Consider the following 16,967-nt stretch of genomic DNA (forward strand, 5'->3'; position numbering starts at 1 on the left):
CCAGAAAGAAAAGTCTTTGGCCAAAAACAGTGTTCAGGAGATTTATACTGAAAATATGCACCGTGTGAGACGTCAGGCTGAGTCTCTGAAAACCTGGAGGACTTCAGTGTGTAAACGTGCACCCTGGGAAATGGCATCAGTAATAAATAACGTAGAAGTAGGAGTGGTAGCTGAGAGGATGTAAAAAAAACAACAACAACAACAAAAAGTGTCTCTAGTTCACATCCAGTTTTGACTTTCATGCCTTGGTCCGAGATCACGTGTGTCAGCTGATGTTTGAGTTCTCCAGTCTTGGCTGAGCGGAGGTCCATCGGTGCCGAGCCGGTCCATCGGTCCATCGGTGCCGAGCCGGTCCATCGGTGCCGAGCCGGTCCATCGGTCCATCGGTGCCGAGCCGGTCCATGCAGCGGGGACTAGAGGTGGTCGTAGGCGGCTGCAGACGGTGGACCTGTGCGGGAGGCCGAGCTGTAATAATAGGGAGAGCCTGCGGGGGGAGACACACAGATGTCACAACTGGAAGGTGTTTGTGGTCGAGGATGAGACTTTCTTTATCCATCTTATCTGAGATTTCACTGCAGAAAGTGTGAGTAGAAAGTCTGAGCCGATCGGACTGTTTGTACTGCGATGGATTCAGTCTGAACACCTCTGAGGACTCTTCAGTTCGAATGACGAGGTGGTTTGGAGGAACTAACCCGCCTCCCGCTGGAAAAGAACTTCTTTTGTGTAACTTTGGATCCCAGATTTTCTCTTTGCTGCTTCGTCCGTTGTGATGAGATAAAGAAGTGCAAGTTCATAAGACACATCAGCTGTTTGTCCCTCATCGAGCCGAAGATGGCTTCGTTTTGATGTAATGAGCCTCAGATTGGAATAAATGAGATCTGACTGCGTCTGTAAGTTCATGTGAACGGAGATGAGAAGAAAAGTCTTCATATTTTCTGATATTATCTGTAAAAGTAGTTGAATTTAAATTGAACTCTCTGTAAACTTGATAAACGACTCCTTTCATTCTTGAACTAGTTTGGATTTATCATTTGCTTCATTTCATATTGTTTTGTCATCGACAACAAAAATAGTTTCTTGCTAAAAAAAAAAAAGGGTTAAAAAACTTAAGTGAACTTTTGGAAGTAAAATTTAATGCTCAAAGTAGATTCTGGTAATTCATGGCACTAATGATTTTTACTGAAGGTTAAAAGCTGCATTATAAACTGTAACTGCAGCAGTTTTCTCTCCACTTCCTGCTAGTCATTCATTTGAATTCTGGTCATGATGAAATGTTTATAAATCTTGAGGTCAGAGGAAGTTTGTCCTTCTTCCTTCTCAGAAAGACTTTTTTTCCCAGGATAAAACAGTTTTAACATGGAGACAGTTTGTCTCTTATAATGCGGTTTCGGGTGGATGTGGTTCCTGTAACACTCACCCAGGATGCTGGAGTTGGTGAACCTCCAGGCGTCGCTGTAGGAGGTGTAGGGCGAGTGGCTGTAGGACTGACCCGTGTAGTCTGCACCTGCTGCACAGAAACACAAAGTTCCCCTCATATATATATGTATATATATATATGAAAACAACACAGAAGACATTTATTATTAAAAGATGAGACACGGCTGAGAGCTCTGAGGAGTTGGCTTGTTTGTCAGCGTCGGCTCGGCCTGAGCTCATAATTCACCAACAGTTAGTGCAGCCTGTAAACCATTAATCTGCGGTGCAGGTGGACGGCGGAGGGTACAATCCCTCAGCCCAGTGGTGCGTGGACACCGCCAGCCTCTACGCCCTCTTCCTCCACCAGTCAGCCCCCTTTTTTGCATCGTTCAGCCTCTGCCCTCTGAAATGCCCTCCTCCTCCTCCTCCTCCTCCTCCTCCTCCTCCTCCTCCTCTTCTCTCCATCTACTTCCTGCTTCAGCCTCTCTGGCACTCCTCTTTCTTTCTTTTTCTCTTTTTTTTTTAACATTCCAATATCTAATTGGTAATTATGGCGGCTGGAATGAATCCCTGAGCTCCCCACCTCCTCCTCCTACCCCCCACCCCACCCCCCCCCCACCCCCTCTCCCCTCACCCTCTCTCCACCCCCTCCAACCCCACCACCAACCAACCCCCCCCCTTCACTCAGTAATTGTGTATCAACGCTTCCTCACAGCGAGCCCACCAGAAAAATAATAAATCAGACCCTCTCATTTCGCGCTTCGGAGGGCAGACTTCAAATAAAAAAGGCACATCACACACACACACACACACACACACACACACACACACACACACACACACACACACACACACACACACACACACACACACACTAGTCACATGCAGGCATCTTGACATACATGCGTGCACACACAGACCCACACGAGTGTGCACCGTTTTCATGCACGCACACACACCACAAAGACCTCCTCCTCTCCGTTCATACCCAGACTTTACCCCCTCTCCGCCCACCCCTGCATCTCCCTGCTGGGCCCCCTGGTTCCCATGGCGATGTGTGGTCAGAGGTGTCTGGGTGGGGGGTGTGGGCAGCAAGGCGGAACCCCCAGCCTGTTCCCTGTACCCCCCGGGCCCATGTGCGCCCGACCGCGCACACACACACACACACACACACACACACACACACACACACACACACACACACACACACACACACACACACACACACATAGTTCACCACCCTGGCAAGGCTACTCATTAACTCCGCCTGTCTCCCTGTTAATCTACAAGCCTCCGTCCCGGCCGCTCCTCCTCTCGGCTCCCTCTCTTCCTGCCTTCATCACCCTCCCTCCTCTTCCTCTCTACCTGTCTGACTCATTCCATTTCTATTGTACGCCTCCTTTTCTGGTCATACGTGAGCTCCTTACCTGCTACCATGCCCGTGATGGCCGAGGAGGAGTAGCCTCCCTGGGCAGGCGAGGGGATGTGAGGTGGGTAGCCCGGCAGGGTGGAGCTCACCATGTCACGCCCTGAAAACACACCACACAAACACACCTTCAGCATCACGATGGAAGTTACTATTTCATTCTCACTTCAGCCATAGAGACGTTATTAGAGAAGAGGCTGAATTAGAGCTGAAATAATTCATCTGCAACAATTCTGTCAGCTGATTGATCATTTAAATATATTTTTAAAACACATTTTAAGCTTCTTGGATGTAAATATTTGCTGTTCTGTCTTGATTCACCTCGAAAATATCAGAAGAAGATTTCTGGGTTGAGAGACTGTAACGAGCCTTTTCTCCGTCTTCTGACTGTCACACGGATCTATTTGATTTCATGTGATGACTGTGAACATGAATGAGATGGATTACCTGAGATGATGGACTGACTGCTGAACTGCCCGTACACCGGTGCATGATGGGAGAATGAGTTGAAGGCGTTGGGGAAATGGTTGGAGCCGCTGCAGCTGCTGCTGCTGCTGACAGAAATGGGTTTCTGCAGCGCCTGCAGCTCCAGAAACGGCAGGTTGGACGCGGCCATGTTTGGGGAGGGGCTTGTGCTGGTCACTTCTGGGGACATTTCCTGTTTTAGACAGAGCGGCAGCGTCTGCAGGGGCTCTGAGGGGGCGAGAGCCGGTGTGCAGCGGGTGGGTGAGAAAAATGAAAACAAATGGTGAACATGAGCGTGAAATGTCATAAAAGAAAAGAAATAAAAAATAACCCAAAGAATGAGCGGTGGCGGTGAGTGAGGTGAGCTTGAGCTCAAAGATGCTGATTGTAAGACTCGGCGTGGAAGAGGGCTCGGACTGCTGTCGACCGAGGTCGGAGGTCGTCGTGTAACATTTAGGAGTCTCACCGGTCACCATGGTGTAGCTCTGGTGAGCCGACAGATTCCGTCCAATGGCGGAGCTGGATGTGGAGAGGCTGGTCTTGGCCTCGTCCAGGCTCCCATTGATGAGGGACAGCGGGTACAAAGTCTGCGGGTGTTATGATGAACAGGGATTAGCTATTGGTGTAAAGACATGCAGAGCACATGTGGAAGTAAAAAAAAACAAAAAAACAAAGGAGTTTCAGTTTTTACATTTTATGGTTCCATATAGTTGAGAAGCAAATCTGAAATGGACCGAAAACAAGAACGCAAAACCAGGAAACGTAGATCTCTAAATGACTGCGTTCACTTTGTGGTTCTTGGACAGCAGGTTGAACGTGGACTCTTGTTTTTCACTGCTACCTGTTCCGTCTTGCTGCCGGAGGCGGAGGTGAATGAGTCCGGCGGATAGTGGTGCCGATCGAAGCCACAGTCCAGATGCTGCGAGGCCGCGGAGAAGTGATCCACTCTCATCTGCTTCCTCGGGACGCCGCCGCTGCCCTGAGAGTCCACGCTGTGCCGACAGCTCTCCTGATCACCTGAGAGACACGAGGGAACGAGGAGGAAGAAATCCGGATGTGAGTTGCAAATCATTTTGTTGTCTGAAGGGCCTAAAAAAAATTGAATTATGAAACGTAACGAGATCAAGCTCTTTCTGGTTCTGGGGTGTCTCTGCAGCACACTTCTTAAGTGGTTTAGGTCTTGTTGAAGCTGTCGACACCTCTTTCACCAAAATAAATCTGACATGTGGCGTCCCTCAGGGCTCTGCTTTAGGCCCACTTCTCTTGTTCCCACTTAGTAGTTTTATTAGAAATCACAACATCAGTTTCCACAGCTAAAGCAGATGATACTCAAAATGATTACAGCTCCATCAACAACTTGACTTGTGTGCATCTTCTGACATCTTATTAAGTTGCTTCCGGATCGCAGCGTTTCGATGTATTTGACGTGATTCTTACTGTCGTCGTGGCTCCTCTTGCCCTCTGCGCTGGGTTGAGGGATTCCCAACAAGCCGCTGATGGAGTAGGTGGAGCCCAAAGAGTCTGACTGTGGAGACTCTGGAGGGGTGACGGCCGAACTGGGGACTGAGAGAGGAAGAAATACAAAGACAGATTAGAATCAGAAAGCAGAAACGAGGCTGTGCCGTCCCCAAAAGGTCACGACCTTAATCCCAGAGAGCAGACGCCATCTTTAACCTTATTCCTTCGGCATCCCATGATGTAATGCTGGGATGATATGGACGATGACACCGCCAGTGTGGATGTGTTTGTAACTGGTGAAGACTTACTTAAGGTGTGTCCTGGACTCAGGCCTTTTCCATCCAGAGGGAGATTGAACGGCTGCTGAACCTTCGTTCGAATTATTCTGAAATAAAAACAATAATTTAACATTTAAAAGGCGCCTCCGAATGCTTCCGAGTGGCTTCGAGCAACATTAAGGGGAAGAAGCCTTTAGGAAACGTGGCTTTAATTTAATACAAGATCTTTAATAGAGATATTTTGGTTTTGTAATCCCGATAATAAACTCAGCCTCTCGTTCATCGTCTTTCTGAAACCCAGGAAGCCGGAGAGCCACATGCTGCTCAGCCACCGGAGCCAAAGAGGCATATTTGTGCGGTGAATATGATTTCATTCATAATTCAGTTTGTCACCTGTTAATGGAGCTCACGCTGGGCACCGTGTCGCTGTCACACACTCCCTCTGCCAGCAGCCGGTCTCTGATCTCCCACGCGAACATGGTGGGATTCTGCCTCTTGTACTCTGCGATCTTGTCCACCACCTTCGGCGTGGCCACCTTGGGCTTGGAGCCGCCGATCACGCCGGGCTTGATGCTGCCCGTCTCGTAGTAGCTGAGGGGGAAACAGGATTGTGGACATTTGAGTAGAGTTTCAGTCGTCGCCTCACAAACGGGTCAACCGCGTGTCCTTCTTCTGTGAACAGACTCTCAGAGGCCAAAGAAACACGTGAGAGGCTGATTAACGGCAACAGGAAGTTGTGTAAGGTGCTCGTCGGTGGGCGCTCACCGTCCCAGGATCTTGCTGACGCAGCCGTGGCTGACTCGGAGCTGCCGGGAGATGTCACAGGGCCGGACCCCCTGGTGGGCCATGTCCACGATGCGTTGCCGGATCACCTCCGGAAGTGGGCGGCCATTAACAAACATTCCACCTAGTTGGTTAAGACCCCCATGACCTGGGGGAGGAGGGGGGATGAACACTCATAAATGTCATGGAACCTGAGTCACGCCAATGTCACCGAAAACACACCTGGACACACACACACACACACACACACACACACACACACACACACACACACACACACACACACACACACACACACACACACACACACACACACACACACACACACACACACACACACACACACACACACACACACACACAAGTGTTGCTTTATATTTTCGAGGACACTAAAACCGGCTGTTTCACTCCGTCACAAACCAAGAACTCCAGTTTAGCTCCATAAAACCTGTTTCCTGGTAAATCTGTTGCCATGCAGTGGATGAATTACACATAAACACAGAGAGACATTATACAGACAGATAACTGAACAAGACCACCACCAGCACAGAGTACATGTTTATATGAAGTACATGTTTAAATCGAGTAATTTACAATGCAAGGGAAAAAGGTTTAGGAAATATTAGAGTTACATGAGGCAGATTCAGGCATTTTTAAAAATATTTTATACAGTTTATCATCAAATAATTTCCCCCCCAAGGAATATTATAGTATCACTGAAAGGTAATTAAATAATCTGAAATATTTATCATTAATTCTTTAACAGACTGAAGTTTCGATTTATTTTTTATAAACAGTAACCGTGTCAATATTGACAGAAGTGTACTGAAGTTATACATGAAACTGAGATGTTAACCGGAGTGAATAAACACGACGGTGCTGATCAATAGAGATTATTATGATATTTGTGATGATTTTTTAACGTTTATTTGAACAAAACAAAAAAAAACTGTTGCTGGTTCTAGCTCGAGTTTTGAAGCGTCTTTCCTATAAATGTATATTTTATAATTAGAGTTAAAACTTTTCAAAGAATCTAAGTTTTGTTTAAAAAAAAAGAAGTGTTATATTAATCATAGATGTCGCTCTAAAAAACATAGACTGAAGGTTTTTGTATTAAATTCCTATTTAACTTTACAAACAAACAGCACAGACAATTCTTTAAAACTAATGACAGACTGATCTCCTCAATATGAATAATTCCTACAGGCCTCCTCTCACTTCTCATTTACACGCCATTAATCTGTTGGAGGACTCAGTTGGCTTCAGTGGCAGTGACACATGTTATTTCACATTTCAGAGATCATTTAGTACAGAATATAATCTGTAAATTGATACTCCTTACTTTCAAATATAACATTCAAAACTGTCAAGTTTAAATAAATGATGAGAAGCAATATTTTCTAATACTATTCTGTCTTGCATCCACTATTTTATGTGTATTTTTCATCTTTTAAACAAATCACATCTCAACTTCTTAGATGAAATAAAGATTATTATCATTATTTTACCATTTAATTTAGTGGGATACAATAGAATATGTAACTTTTTTTTATTTATGCAAATGTTGCTTTTTAGAATATATAAAGTTAAATCAGACTATATCTTCCTGAAATGTGATGCCTACACATGTCTGGGTATGTCAGTATGGATTTTTAAAGAAGCTGATAATTTAGTGTTGCTAATTTCCTGTCGTTTTAGTGTGTGTAATTACACATGGTGGAAATATAGTGAGACTATTGAATATGCCTAAATGCGCCAAAAAACAAACAAAAAAACGAGCCATACTTGATCTTCATAAATGTAAAAATGATGCACAAACTCGTGCACCGACCTGTCAAAACTGTTTCTTCAAAGATGATCAACAAAAACCTTAAAAAGGTGTTTTTCCCTGCCGCCACTGCCTCCTCCACACTGCACCGTGATGACGCTGCAAGAACGCCGGTGCTTTTAATTTAACCCATTGAGTCACTCATTTCTCTCAGCCTTTTCCCAGCTTTCATTTCCACATCAAACAGCAGCCGGACGAGGCCGAGGGGGGGGGGGGGGAGGAGGAGGAGGAGGAGGAGGAGGGGGAAGGAGGAGGAGGAGGAGGAGGAGGAAGGGGGGGCAGCCTCTATTAACGCTGCCAGCGGAGTGTGGAAAAAAATCTCCCCGCCAAGCTTCATCAACCTGCAGGATATTAAAGCGGAGCTGCCCCCCGGGAGGGAGGAGCGCGCACGAACGCACGCGCACGACGCACAGAGAGACCGCGTGCACACCGAAAACCAAAGTAGAAAACTTTTTAGATAGATAGATGATAGATAGATAGATAGATAGATAGATAGATAGATAGATAGATAGATAGATAGATAGATAGATAGATAGATAGATAGATAGATAGATAGATAGATAGATAGATAGATAGATAGATAGATAGATAGATAGATAGATAGATAGATAGATAGATAGATAGATAGATAGATAGATAATAGATGGACTTTAACAGGCTGAGACATAAAGTTTAAGTTCCTGCTGCTTCTCGATTGGGGACAAGACACCTCTCTCCTGCCACCGTATAGCTCCCAAAGTTCAAGTCAATATTTTTCTAAATGTGCCCAACTATCAGGCCAGATTTTGGATACAAATTTAAAATATTTATAAAATAGACATGGTTTTGATTGTTTAACTGAGGCTACATGGAAACATCATGTCCTTTAGATTAAGTGATAAATATTATATGACACATTAGTAGTTGTAGCAAGATTATATTAGATTTGTTTAGATTGTTTGTTACTGTACAGTTATTTGTCAACATCAATAACTTCTATGAAGACATATTTCATATTATTACAACGTGTCTTTTACTATTAAGCTTTTAGGTGCCAACAAAAAGAGGTACAGTTCTTCATAAATTCAGGAATAAATTATTATTGTACAACGACATTAGGCTGTGCTATAAACTGTATTAAATGCCTCCTGTTTTTGAAAAAAGAAAATATTTTTCCAAACTTGCCTCCAAGCTATAAGAGAAACTGAAAGGAGGATCTTAACAGATTATTGACCCCAGATCTCATGGCAACAACTTGCAGAGGTTCAAGAACATCTGTTTCAATATATATTTTGGTTTTCACGCCAGGAAATGTCAAACACGTTCAGAAGAACTGACCAGACAGCAGAAATAGAAGGAGGGCGAGTGGCAGAAGAGCAGGCCGGCTTGTCTTGTGTATTTACCTCTTCCAATGTTATTGGACATATCCCTGAGTTTTTGGTCCTTGCTCCACCGGCCGAACGTGACGCTCTCCTCCACGCTGTCCCAGTTAAAGTGTTTTTACTCCGCGTCCTGCCTTGTCTGGCATGAGTGTGCTCCTGAGGGCACCGGCGATCCCACGCTGCAGGACAACAGGGGTTCATGAGACTGGCTGGTGGTCATATGTGATGCCTCTGAACTCACACAGAACAAATACTCAGCTGGTCTCTCTGTGCGTCATCACGACTTCGACTAACACAGCGAGGAGGTGATGCAGCCGAAACACTGAGACATTTCCCTCAAATCTCCTGTGTGTGTTTCTTTTAATGATACAGGCAGCAGACAGCAGAGGAACAAGCTGGCAACGCAACTTTAAAGACTGCAAGGCCTAAAAACTACAATTGGTATTTATATATAAAAAAAAGAAAAAAAGAAGAGTTTCTTCCCTTCAGGCATCTCAGATGACTGCTCTCCTGAAACATAAAATTTCCCCTCATTAAGCGCTTTGTAATGAGGATTGACTGCTCTCATTAATCACATTTTAATGAATACAACTCCTAAATCCATTTTGTTTTGGGTCCTGAACCGGAAAATCAATGTGTGAAATTTAGATATAATGATGTAAAGAGGCTTTAGTGTGAGACTGAAAAGTAAAGCAGTTGGAATGAAAGTTTAAGGATCAGTCTTTAGGAAAATGTTTGTTATGACTGATTCATTTACTTTTCATACAAAACTACAATGAAGCCTGAAATTCACCCGAGTTAAAAATCAGGAGAAGATTCACTAAAGGTGAGACATTAAAGGATTTATGTTAAAGCAAACGTGATAAAATGTGAAAAGACTAATGCGGTTAAAAGACGTGACAAATTATTTAGCTCTTTACTAAAAGATGCAGTCTGTTGCAGATGTGGAGGCCATCAGTCGTTATTGACCACATGTATAAACCCTCTTTACAGACTCCATCTGCTCTGCACGGCCCGTCTCTGCTGACTGAACTGAAGCAGGAGGACTACCAGCTCTACGAAGCTCACAGGGAAAACAACAAAACATTACGTGGTAATTTATGTCAAATTTATCTGAAATGAAAACAGAATCAGAGATGAGACTGCTGTGAATTTGGCTTTAATGAGCAGGCCATGAAGGACTCAACGTTATTGAATCCAGGCTTCTGTTTCCTGTGTTTTAATGTAATTTGCCTTTTTTGTTGTTTGTCATGTCCTGCTGGGTGACTTCTCAAAATTAACCAAATAATTAGCAGGCTGTCAAACTGTTTAATGGATGCGACAAAACACTGACAGCAGATCAGGTTCAGTTTGATTCAGACTTATTTTGGCTGCCAGCTATCAGCGTTTACATTAGAAATGAAACCTATGATGGAAAAAATGAAGTCTTTTAATGTCTGTGTTATTGTAAATTATTTTTTTATTGTTTAAATGTTATTCACCAAATTGTCTTTGATGACCTTTTGTTAACATTTCTATTTTCAACACTTGAAAATAAATAAAAACAATTATGCCACTTTATAAATAGATATAGAAAGGAGGACTTCTAATAATATTAAAAACAGAAGCACAAAGATTGTTTACATGTTGACAGAATGACAGTTTGTTTTAATTTACAAAAATGTTCCTGTACAATTACATAAATTATGTTTTATGTAATTTAGTTTAGACTCTAATTTACAAGAGTAACAAGAGGCCAAAGTAAACGTGCAATAAATAAAACTAACAATTATTATTATTAACCTGTCATTACCAATTATTTACTGTTATGGACAATGCATATTAAGAACGATTATTAGAAGTTAATAACAACATTTATTGTAGGCTTTTGCACACAACAACAACCTCGAGATCATTTACGTTATTTTGCTGAGACAAGAGTTTAAATACAGCATATTAAATTAAATGTTGAGTATAACTCATTCAAACTCCGAGCTTGACTTTCATACATTTATTTGATTTTGGTGTATTTTTCGGGGCAGGTTTTTAGATTTTCTATTTGTTGATCCTTTACCAACAAATCATCACAATTATTCAGCTCTTTTTGCGCAACGACGACTGTTTATGGGCTGAATTTCAAAATAACTTTACGTTTTTCGGGTCACATTGTAATTAGGCTACAATCAATTACTCTCATTAATTAGCCTAGATCTTATATTTCTGTTTTTGAGTGTCATGAAGCCCTCAGTCCTGTTTCTGGATGATTGAAGTGTCCTCTCCGTGCTGTCAGGGTATCGGCTCACTAAATGCTGCTCATTCTCTCCTTCAGACGTCACGTACAGTAACACATCATAGATTTCATCTTACCTTTCCACGGTGAAGCTCAGAATAAAAATGTTCCCCAGCAGATATCTGATATTATCCAAATGATGGGACTCTGGTGGTGCGATCCGGTGTGTGTCCGGGCTGTACTGAAGGAGGATCCACTGCTGTTGTGTTGTCTTGTGTGTGCGCAGCCAAAACTGAGCCAGGTTTTATCCAACCGGGCCTGCGCACAGGACGGAGCCCTGCAGCCATTGGACCAGGGTGATGAAAGGGGGCGTGGCTTAACAGGGAGAAAAAGAAGAAGCATTCCCTCAAGCTGGAAGTGAGAAAAAAAAAGGAAAAGACAGGATGACTGACCCTGTGTTTTGATGGCATTACACCCACTGAGCGACTGTACGGAAACACTTGTCAGGGAGACGGCTTGTTTCCATTCAGCTGCAGCGCTGCAGCCTTCATTAGACTGTGGACGGCCCTGCATGTGACACTGCTTCCGACCTCCACACGCAATTTAGTGCTTGAGTTGGTGCGATGCCTCTCAGTTCCTCCCTGACAGACAAACACCTGACTGAGGAAAACACCGTCCAATGACCAAAAAGGACTCGCAGGCAACAATTTTGTGCAAATAGAAGAAAGTGAAAGGCAAAACAAAAAGCAGCTTTGATAAACTACTGACAAGTCAACTGATCCAGGAGAGACTGATGTGACTCTTATCTCCAAATTATTTGACGTTTTCAAGACCAGACAGTGAATTATATTATGATATTTTGTCATTTAAATCTCCGTGTTTTATCTGTTATCAGAAAGTTTCCATTTGTTCTGTACTTGCAGATCACTAAATATATTTCATCACAATAAAACTGTTCCTGTGTTCAGGTAAGTTAAAACATCTGTTCTCCTGACAGGTGAGTTGCCCCTCTGAGTGCTTTCTGCAAAGTTTGACCTTAATTCTATTAGTAAAGTGACAAAATAATATAAAAATGTGTTCTTTTTTCCCCCTTTAAATTTAGCATAACATTTGAAATGAAATGAAAACAGGATAGGAGGTGGATCTTTCGGTTTCCTTTGCCAGATAAAAAGAAATAAATTAAAAACTGTCTGGAGATGCGTAAATGAGCTGTGAGACTGAAACGGTCTTTTTCTTGAAAATGTTGCCTTCACTTCCAGCTTTTCTTTGCTCTTTGATGACCTCTGTATTTCTCTCACCCTGAGAAGGATGCACACGTGTCTACATTAAAGTAGATTTCAATACCGAAACTTCTTGATTTGACTCTCAGCATGCCATGCGTAAAGCAGGCCTGGATGTGCGTGATGTCACAGCAGGGTGTCAGGATCCCGGTGAGTTTAAAACGCTGTTAATGTTGTTCTCACAAGCCTGTAAAACAAACACAGCACCTCTAATGACAGGCGTCTCCGGCACCGTGTCGTCTGTGGTTTATAAGAGCAGCTTTACGCAACCATATGGACTTTAGAGAAAGTGATCTGTCTCTCAGGAGACAAAATTAGAGACTTTTTTTTTTTTTTTAACATAAATGACGTTCAAGCTTTTTGTAATCTGTGAGAATTAATTAAGAAATGCGTTAAGAAACAAGGAGATACAAGAAGAGGGAGCTCAAACGCCAGGCTGGACGCTGCAGTCCTTATCTCGTTCATTTGTGATTGAAGTCCTTCATTCTTCGTGTTTGAGGACAATGGGGAGCCTGTTTTAAGACAAATAAAAGTGTCAGGAGATTAAAGGGAATCATAACATCAGCTGGAAACAGAGACGGTCATCTGTAAAGTGACCATAGAAAATGACAAGTGCCTGCAGGGAGAGGTGGCAGAAAGAGTGGCACAGAGGTTACCGAGAGTTGAACAAGGGATTAAAACACACAGATTGGTATCATGATGATAAAATAGATCTTAATTACATGGGTCTACTTGCCAGGGGGCAAAATTCATACACGCCCTAAATCCGGACTCGACGTATGGAGACTAATACTGTAAAAAACGATGTCAGATCAGGAGCTTCCTGTTTCTTCAAGTCTTGAATTAAACCCAAAAAGTTGATTTCTTCCTTTTCTAATGGAAAAGTCTCTCGGATCATTTAGGACACACAGAACTTTTTAATTTCAGTAAACTGACAAACAAAACTCTCCATGTAGTCCATTCATCAAATCTAGATTTTCTGCAGTTTGCACTGAAAGACAAATCTGAGAAACACAATTAAAATAAATAATTTTCGTTAGAATTATGAATTTTCTTGTCTTTATAGAAATTGAAATCCTCGTTTTCACTCATAAAAATGTTATAAATTATTATAGGACGAACCTTTAGATCTCCGTTTCCCGATTTAAAACCAGATTTAGTGTCAAAATACAAAGAGACAACTTGATAAACAGGAAATTCATGTTTTATTTATGTATTTATTGTGGGCCTACATGTTTTTATAGTCCTGGTACAAAAATAGAGATACCCAAGGTGCAATCTGGAAACAAAATCCGGACTATAATTGCTAACATGCTATTTGCATACAGGCTGCCACATTATATTTAATAGGCTAACACTAATCCTCGTCCGACAGGATATGCAGTTTTCTGAATTTTATACTTCAACCCCCATGTCACTCAGAATTAACCATTCAGGTTAAATGGCGTCAAATAAAGAGTAATTAAAAACGGATTTTGGCAGATTTTAAGGAACCTTGAACGCATCTTCACCCTCCTTCAGCTTTCATCTAAATCTGGAAGTCCCATCGGTTTTTTTCCTCCTGATTGCTGTGCTGCTGAATAAATAAATTATATTCATCTACAACTGAGCAAAAAACTGTGAATACTGTCACAAAAAAAGTGCTGAAACATTTCAGGAAGAAGACCAGAGGATCTCTGGACTCCGTCAGGCTGCCTGCTCGGGTGTTAATAGAGCACTTCATTAGGGGAGTTAAACGCTAAAAGTAAGAAACAAAAAAGAGGCACGCTTATTCCTATTTTTTTTTTTGTCCGGGTGTGTCTTGTTTATCTCCGGATTTACTTCCCGGAGCAAAGTTTGCGTCTCCGCCAAAAAGCAGGTAACCTGCGGCGACAGGTGGCAACAAGAGCCGAGGCGAAAAGGTCACAGCGACCATTTCCGACTCCGGAGATAAGAAATCATGCACAACTATTTTCCCTGTTTATGGTATTTGGTTTCTGACTAAAAACGAGAATTGGAAACGATTCTAGCGATTAAGTTGAAATCTTTAAATTTAATATGAGGTTTAAACTCGAATATATTTGAAGGTATGTTATAGAAAAACCGCGCTAAACTTTGGATAAATGTCCAAATGAAACAGCACACGGAAGATTATCCACGAGGACACATCATGCGTCTATTGGAAGGGAATTACACAGAAATATTCAAACCAAAAAACAACATCTTCTGTTTTCACACAGTTGTTAGCAGCTCTCTCACGCGCCTCTCTAACTAAGCAGAAGTGCTGTCCGTCTCGCGGTGCGCGCTCCCGCAGACTGATGCATCGCCTCCTCGCTGCGCGCTCGCTCCCGTCAAGATAAATGCTTCCCGGAAAAAGCATCCACTTAATGACAACTTTTATAAATCTAGCCGAGCGGGCGCGCGTCTCTTTGTGGTCAGCGATTCGAGATGAGCCACATAATTGGGTCATAATAGCTGCAGAAACACCTCAGTATTGATGATCCCATTAAGGGCAGTGATTTCAGTGCACAAGTGCTGAAACGTATATTTTCCACCCTGATCTTAGTTAGGAGGTTTCCAACATTGATATACACTTGGAAAATAATTATATGTTTACACAAGACTACACATGAAATATTTATGTGAACGTTAATTCTCCCAAATTCCTCCTTTAAAAAAAAAAAAAAAAAAAAACTTTTTTTGGGATGGGGGGGTTTGTTCATGTCTTTAGACTTCATCTGTGGGTCTTATTAAAGCTGTGTTAAGCTGCTCTGAAGTTCCTCAGGTGTTGGGATGTCACATGTCCTCCTGAAGACAGACTGAAGTCCACATCAGTACACATTGAGTTTACATGAGGACTTTCATTGTCCCAGAAAGCTGCAGACACGTGACCTCTTCAGTGTTGCCCTGCGTGCTACCATATGGGCTCCAGACCTGTTTAGGTGTTGACTCTTTCTTCCTCTCTGGTACTGTCATGATGCATGTGTTGCCACCAGCTTTTCAGCTTGCCGCCCCCCCCGCCCCCCCACCCCAGTGCCGCCCCTCTCTCCCCGACCGGCCTTTACCATCTGTTGTAGCTCCCCTCATCTTTTTCTCCTCATCTTCCTGTGTTTTGTGCGCTGTCCTCCCCTCCCTCCATGCAGCTTTGTCTGTCTTAGTCCAGCCCCGTTCATTGTTCCCCCCTTGTGCCCCCCATTTCCGCTTTGGTGTTACCCTCTGACCTCACTCCCCTTATCCCCCTCCTCATCCTGCTGACCCCCCAACTGGGACCCCAAATCGTCTTGTTCTTCTCTTGACTGCTTCCCCTTTAACTTTCTTTCGGGGGCTAATAACTGTTGCCAGCAGCTCCACACAAAATCCCAGCATGATGACTATTGTGAGAGCCACAATGGCATACAGGCAGTAAGAGCCGTCAGCAGCAGAGGGGCTTGTTGTGCGCGTAATGTTTAGTTGTGTTTCGACCACATGCAACTTGGACTCCCTTTTCCGTTGGTTAACCTGCAACACGTCCATTTTCTCAGCCTCTGTTCTCCGTGTCTTCAGTTTGGAGGATTTCTGATAAAACAATGTGAAGGTGGAGTTGATTTATTTAAAATGCGCCGTCGTTACCTTCATGATTTACATGAAGGAGTTCAGCGCGGGTGATAGAGGCCACAGACACGCACGCGCGCACACACACACACACACACACGCACGCACACGCACGCACCCCCATCGACACACACTAGTAATTGCAGGAGACTTTGATCAGAGCGACTGGTGGACCTTGTCTTCATGCCTGTCAGTCAGAGGCGATCACCGTGGAGACGGGCATTACAAAGTTGGCAATTGGCTGCAGCGCTTGGAGGGGTGTGGAGTCGAGTGTCCTCATGGGAACTCAGGTGCTCCTCTGACAAGACAGAAAGACTAGTTATTCAAATGATGGTAAGAGAGCCTCGACATCCTAAAAGGCAGAAAATATTCCAGTGAATGTGAGAAAGAAAACCCAAACCCTGCCATCTTCTGGATTAGTGTCTTCTTACTCTCTCGGTACAACACAGTTAGTTAACAGAGGAAATACTGTCTTGGAGAAAATAGCTCTACATTTGACATCTTTAAAAGTACACAAAGTACAGAACAGGTGTTTTTTTTTTTTTTAATCTTAGACACTATCTTAGGTTTGTTATTAAGCTTCTCAAATGTCTATTTCCGGTGTGCCACAAATTAAACTGTCCACCTGTTTTGTCTTCAGGTAGCAGCAGACATCCATCATCGATGACTTCGGTCCGGATCGAAACATCTCAACAGCTGCAGGATGAACGATCCTGACTTTCTGGTTAATGTCAGAGTCTTGACAGCCATCGAACAGACTGACACGACGTGTCCTGTTGGGATAAACTGCCTTGCTCAAGGGCACGGATGCTTTTAATCTGGCATTTCTTAATTAGCCAATGTTGGCATGCAGTCACACCAAGCTGAGGCGGTAAATTGTTCACCACAACGAG

General features: G+C 43.2%; 1 protein-coding gene across 2 annotated transcripts; it reads right to left on the minus strand.

Moving 5' to 3' along the window:
* Positions 1 to 394: 394 nt before the first annotated feature.
* pax8 (paired box 8) lies at positions 395 to 9,058 on the minus strand. Of its 2 annotated transcripts, none has more exons than XM_069715217.1 (11): positions 9,037 to 9,058; positions 5,809 to 5,974; positions 5,437 to 5,634; positions 5,074 to 5,150; positions 4,745 to 4,870; positions 4,149 to 4,324; positions 3,774 to 3,894; positions 3,290 to 3,535; positions 2,844 to 2,945; positions 1,418 to 1,504; positions 395 to 484 (listed from the first exon to the last, which is right to left on the minus strand). In XM_069715217.1, the coding sequence occupies exons 1-11, from the start codon at positions 9,056 to 9,058 to the stop codon at positions 414 to 416; spliced, it is 1,392 nt and encodes a 463-aa protein (XP_069571318.1). In that variant the 3' UTR covers positions 395 to 413. The 2 variants fall into 2 exon arrangements, with proteins under 2 accessions (XP_069571318.1, XP_069571317.1); XM_069715216.1 differs by having other exon boundaries at positions 1,418 to 1,507.
* Positions 9,059 to 16,967: the final 7,909 nt, after the last annotated feature.

The sequence above is a fragment of the Brachyistius frenatus genome, unplaced genomic scaffold (genome assembly GCF_029030835.1).
Source record: "Brachyistius frenatus isolate BFR_SWC_R1_liver_20210118 unplaced genomic scaffold, ASM2903083v1 Contig_140, whole genome shotgun sequence".
Classification (NCBI taxonomy): domain Eukaryota; kingdom Metazoa; phylum Chordata; class Actinopteri; family Embiotocidae; genus Brachyistius; species Brachyistius frenatus.

Excerpts from the sequence above, each read along its gene's own strand:
- pax8 (XM_069715216.1), bottom strand. The coding sequence starts at position 9,058 with ATGTCCAATAACATTGGAAGAG. Across the intron at positions 5,635-5,808 it reads GTCAGCAAGATCCTGGGACG|CTACTACGAGACGGGCAGCA; the intron begins GTGAGCGCCCAC and ends TTTCCCCCTCAG. Across the intron at positions 2,946-3,289 it reads CAGTCAGTCCATCATCTCAG|GGCGTGACATGGTGAGCTCC; the intron begins GTAATCCATCTC and ends GTGTGTTTTCAG.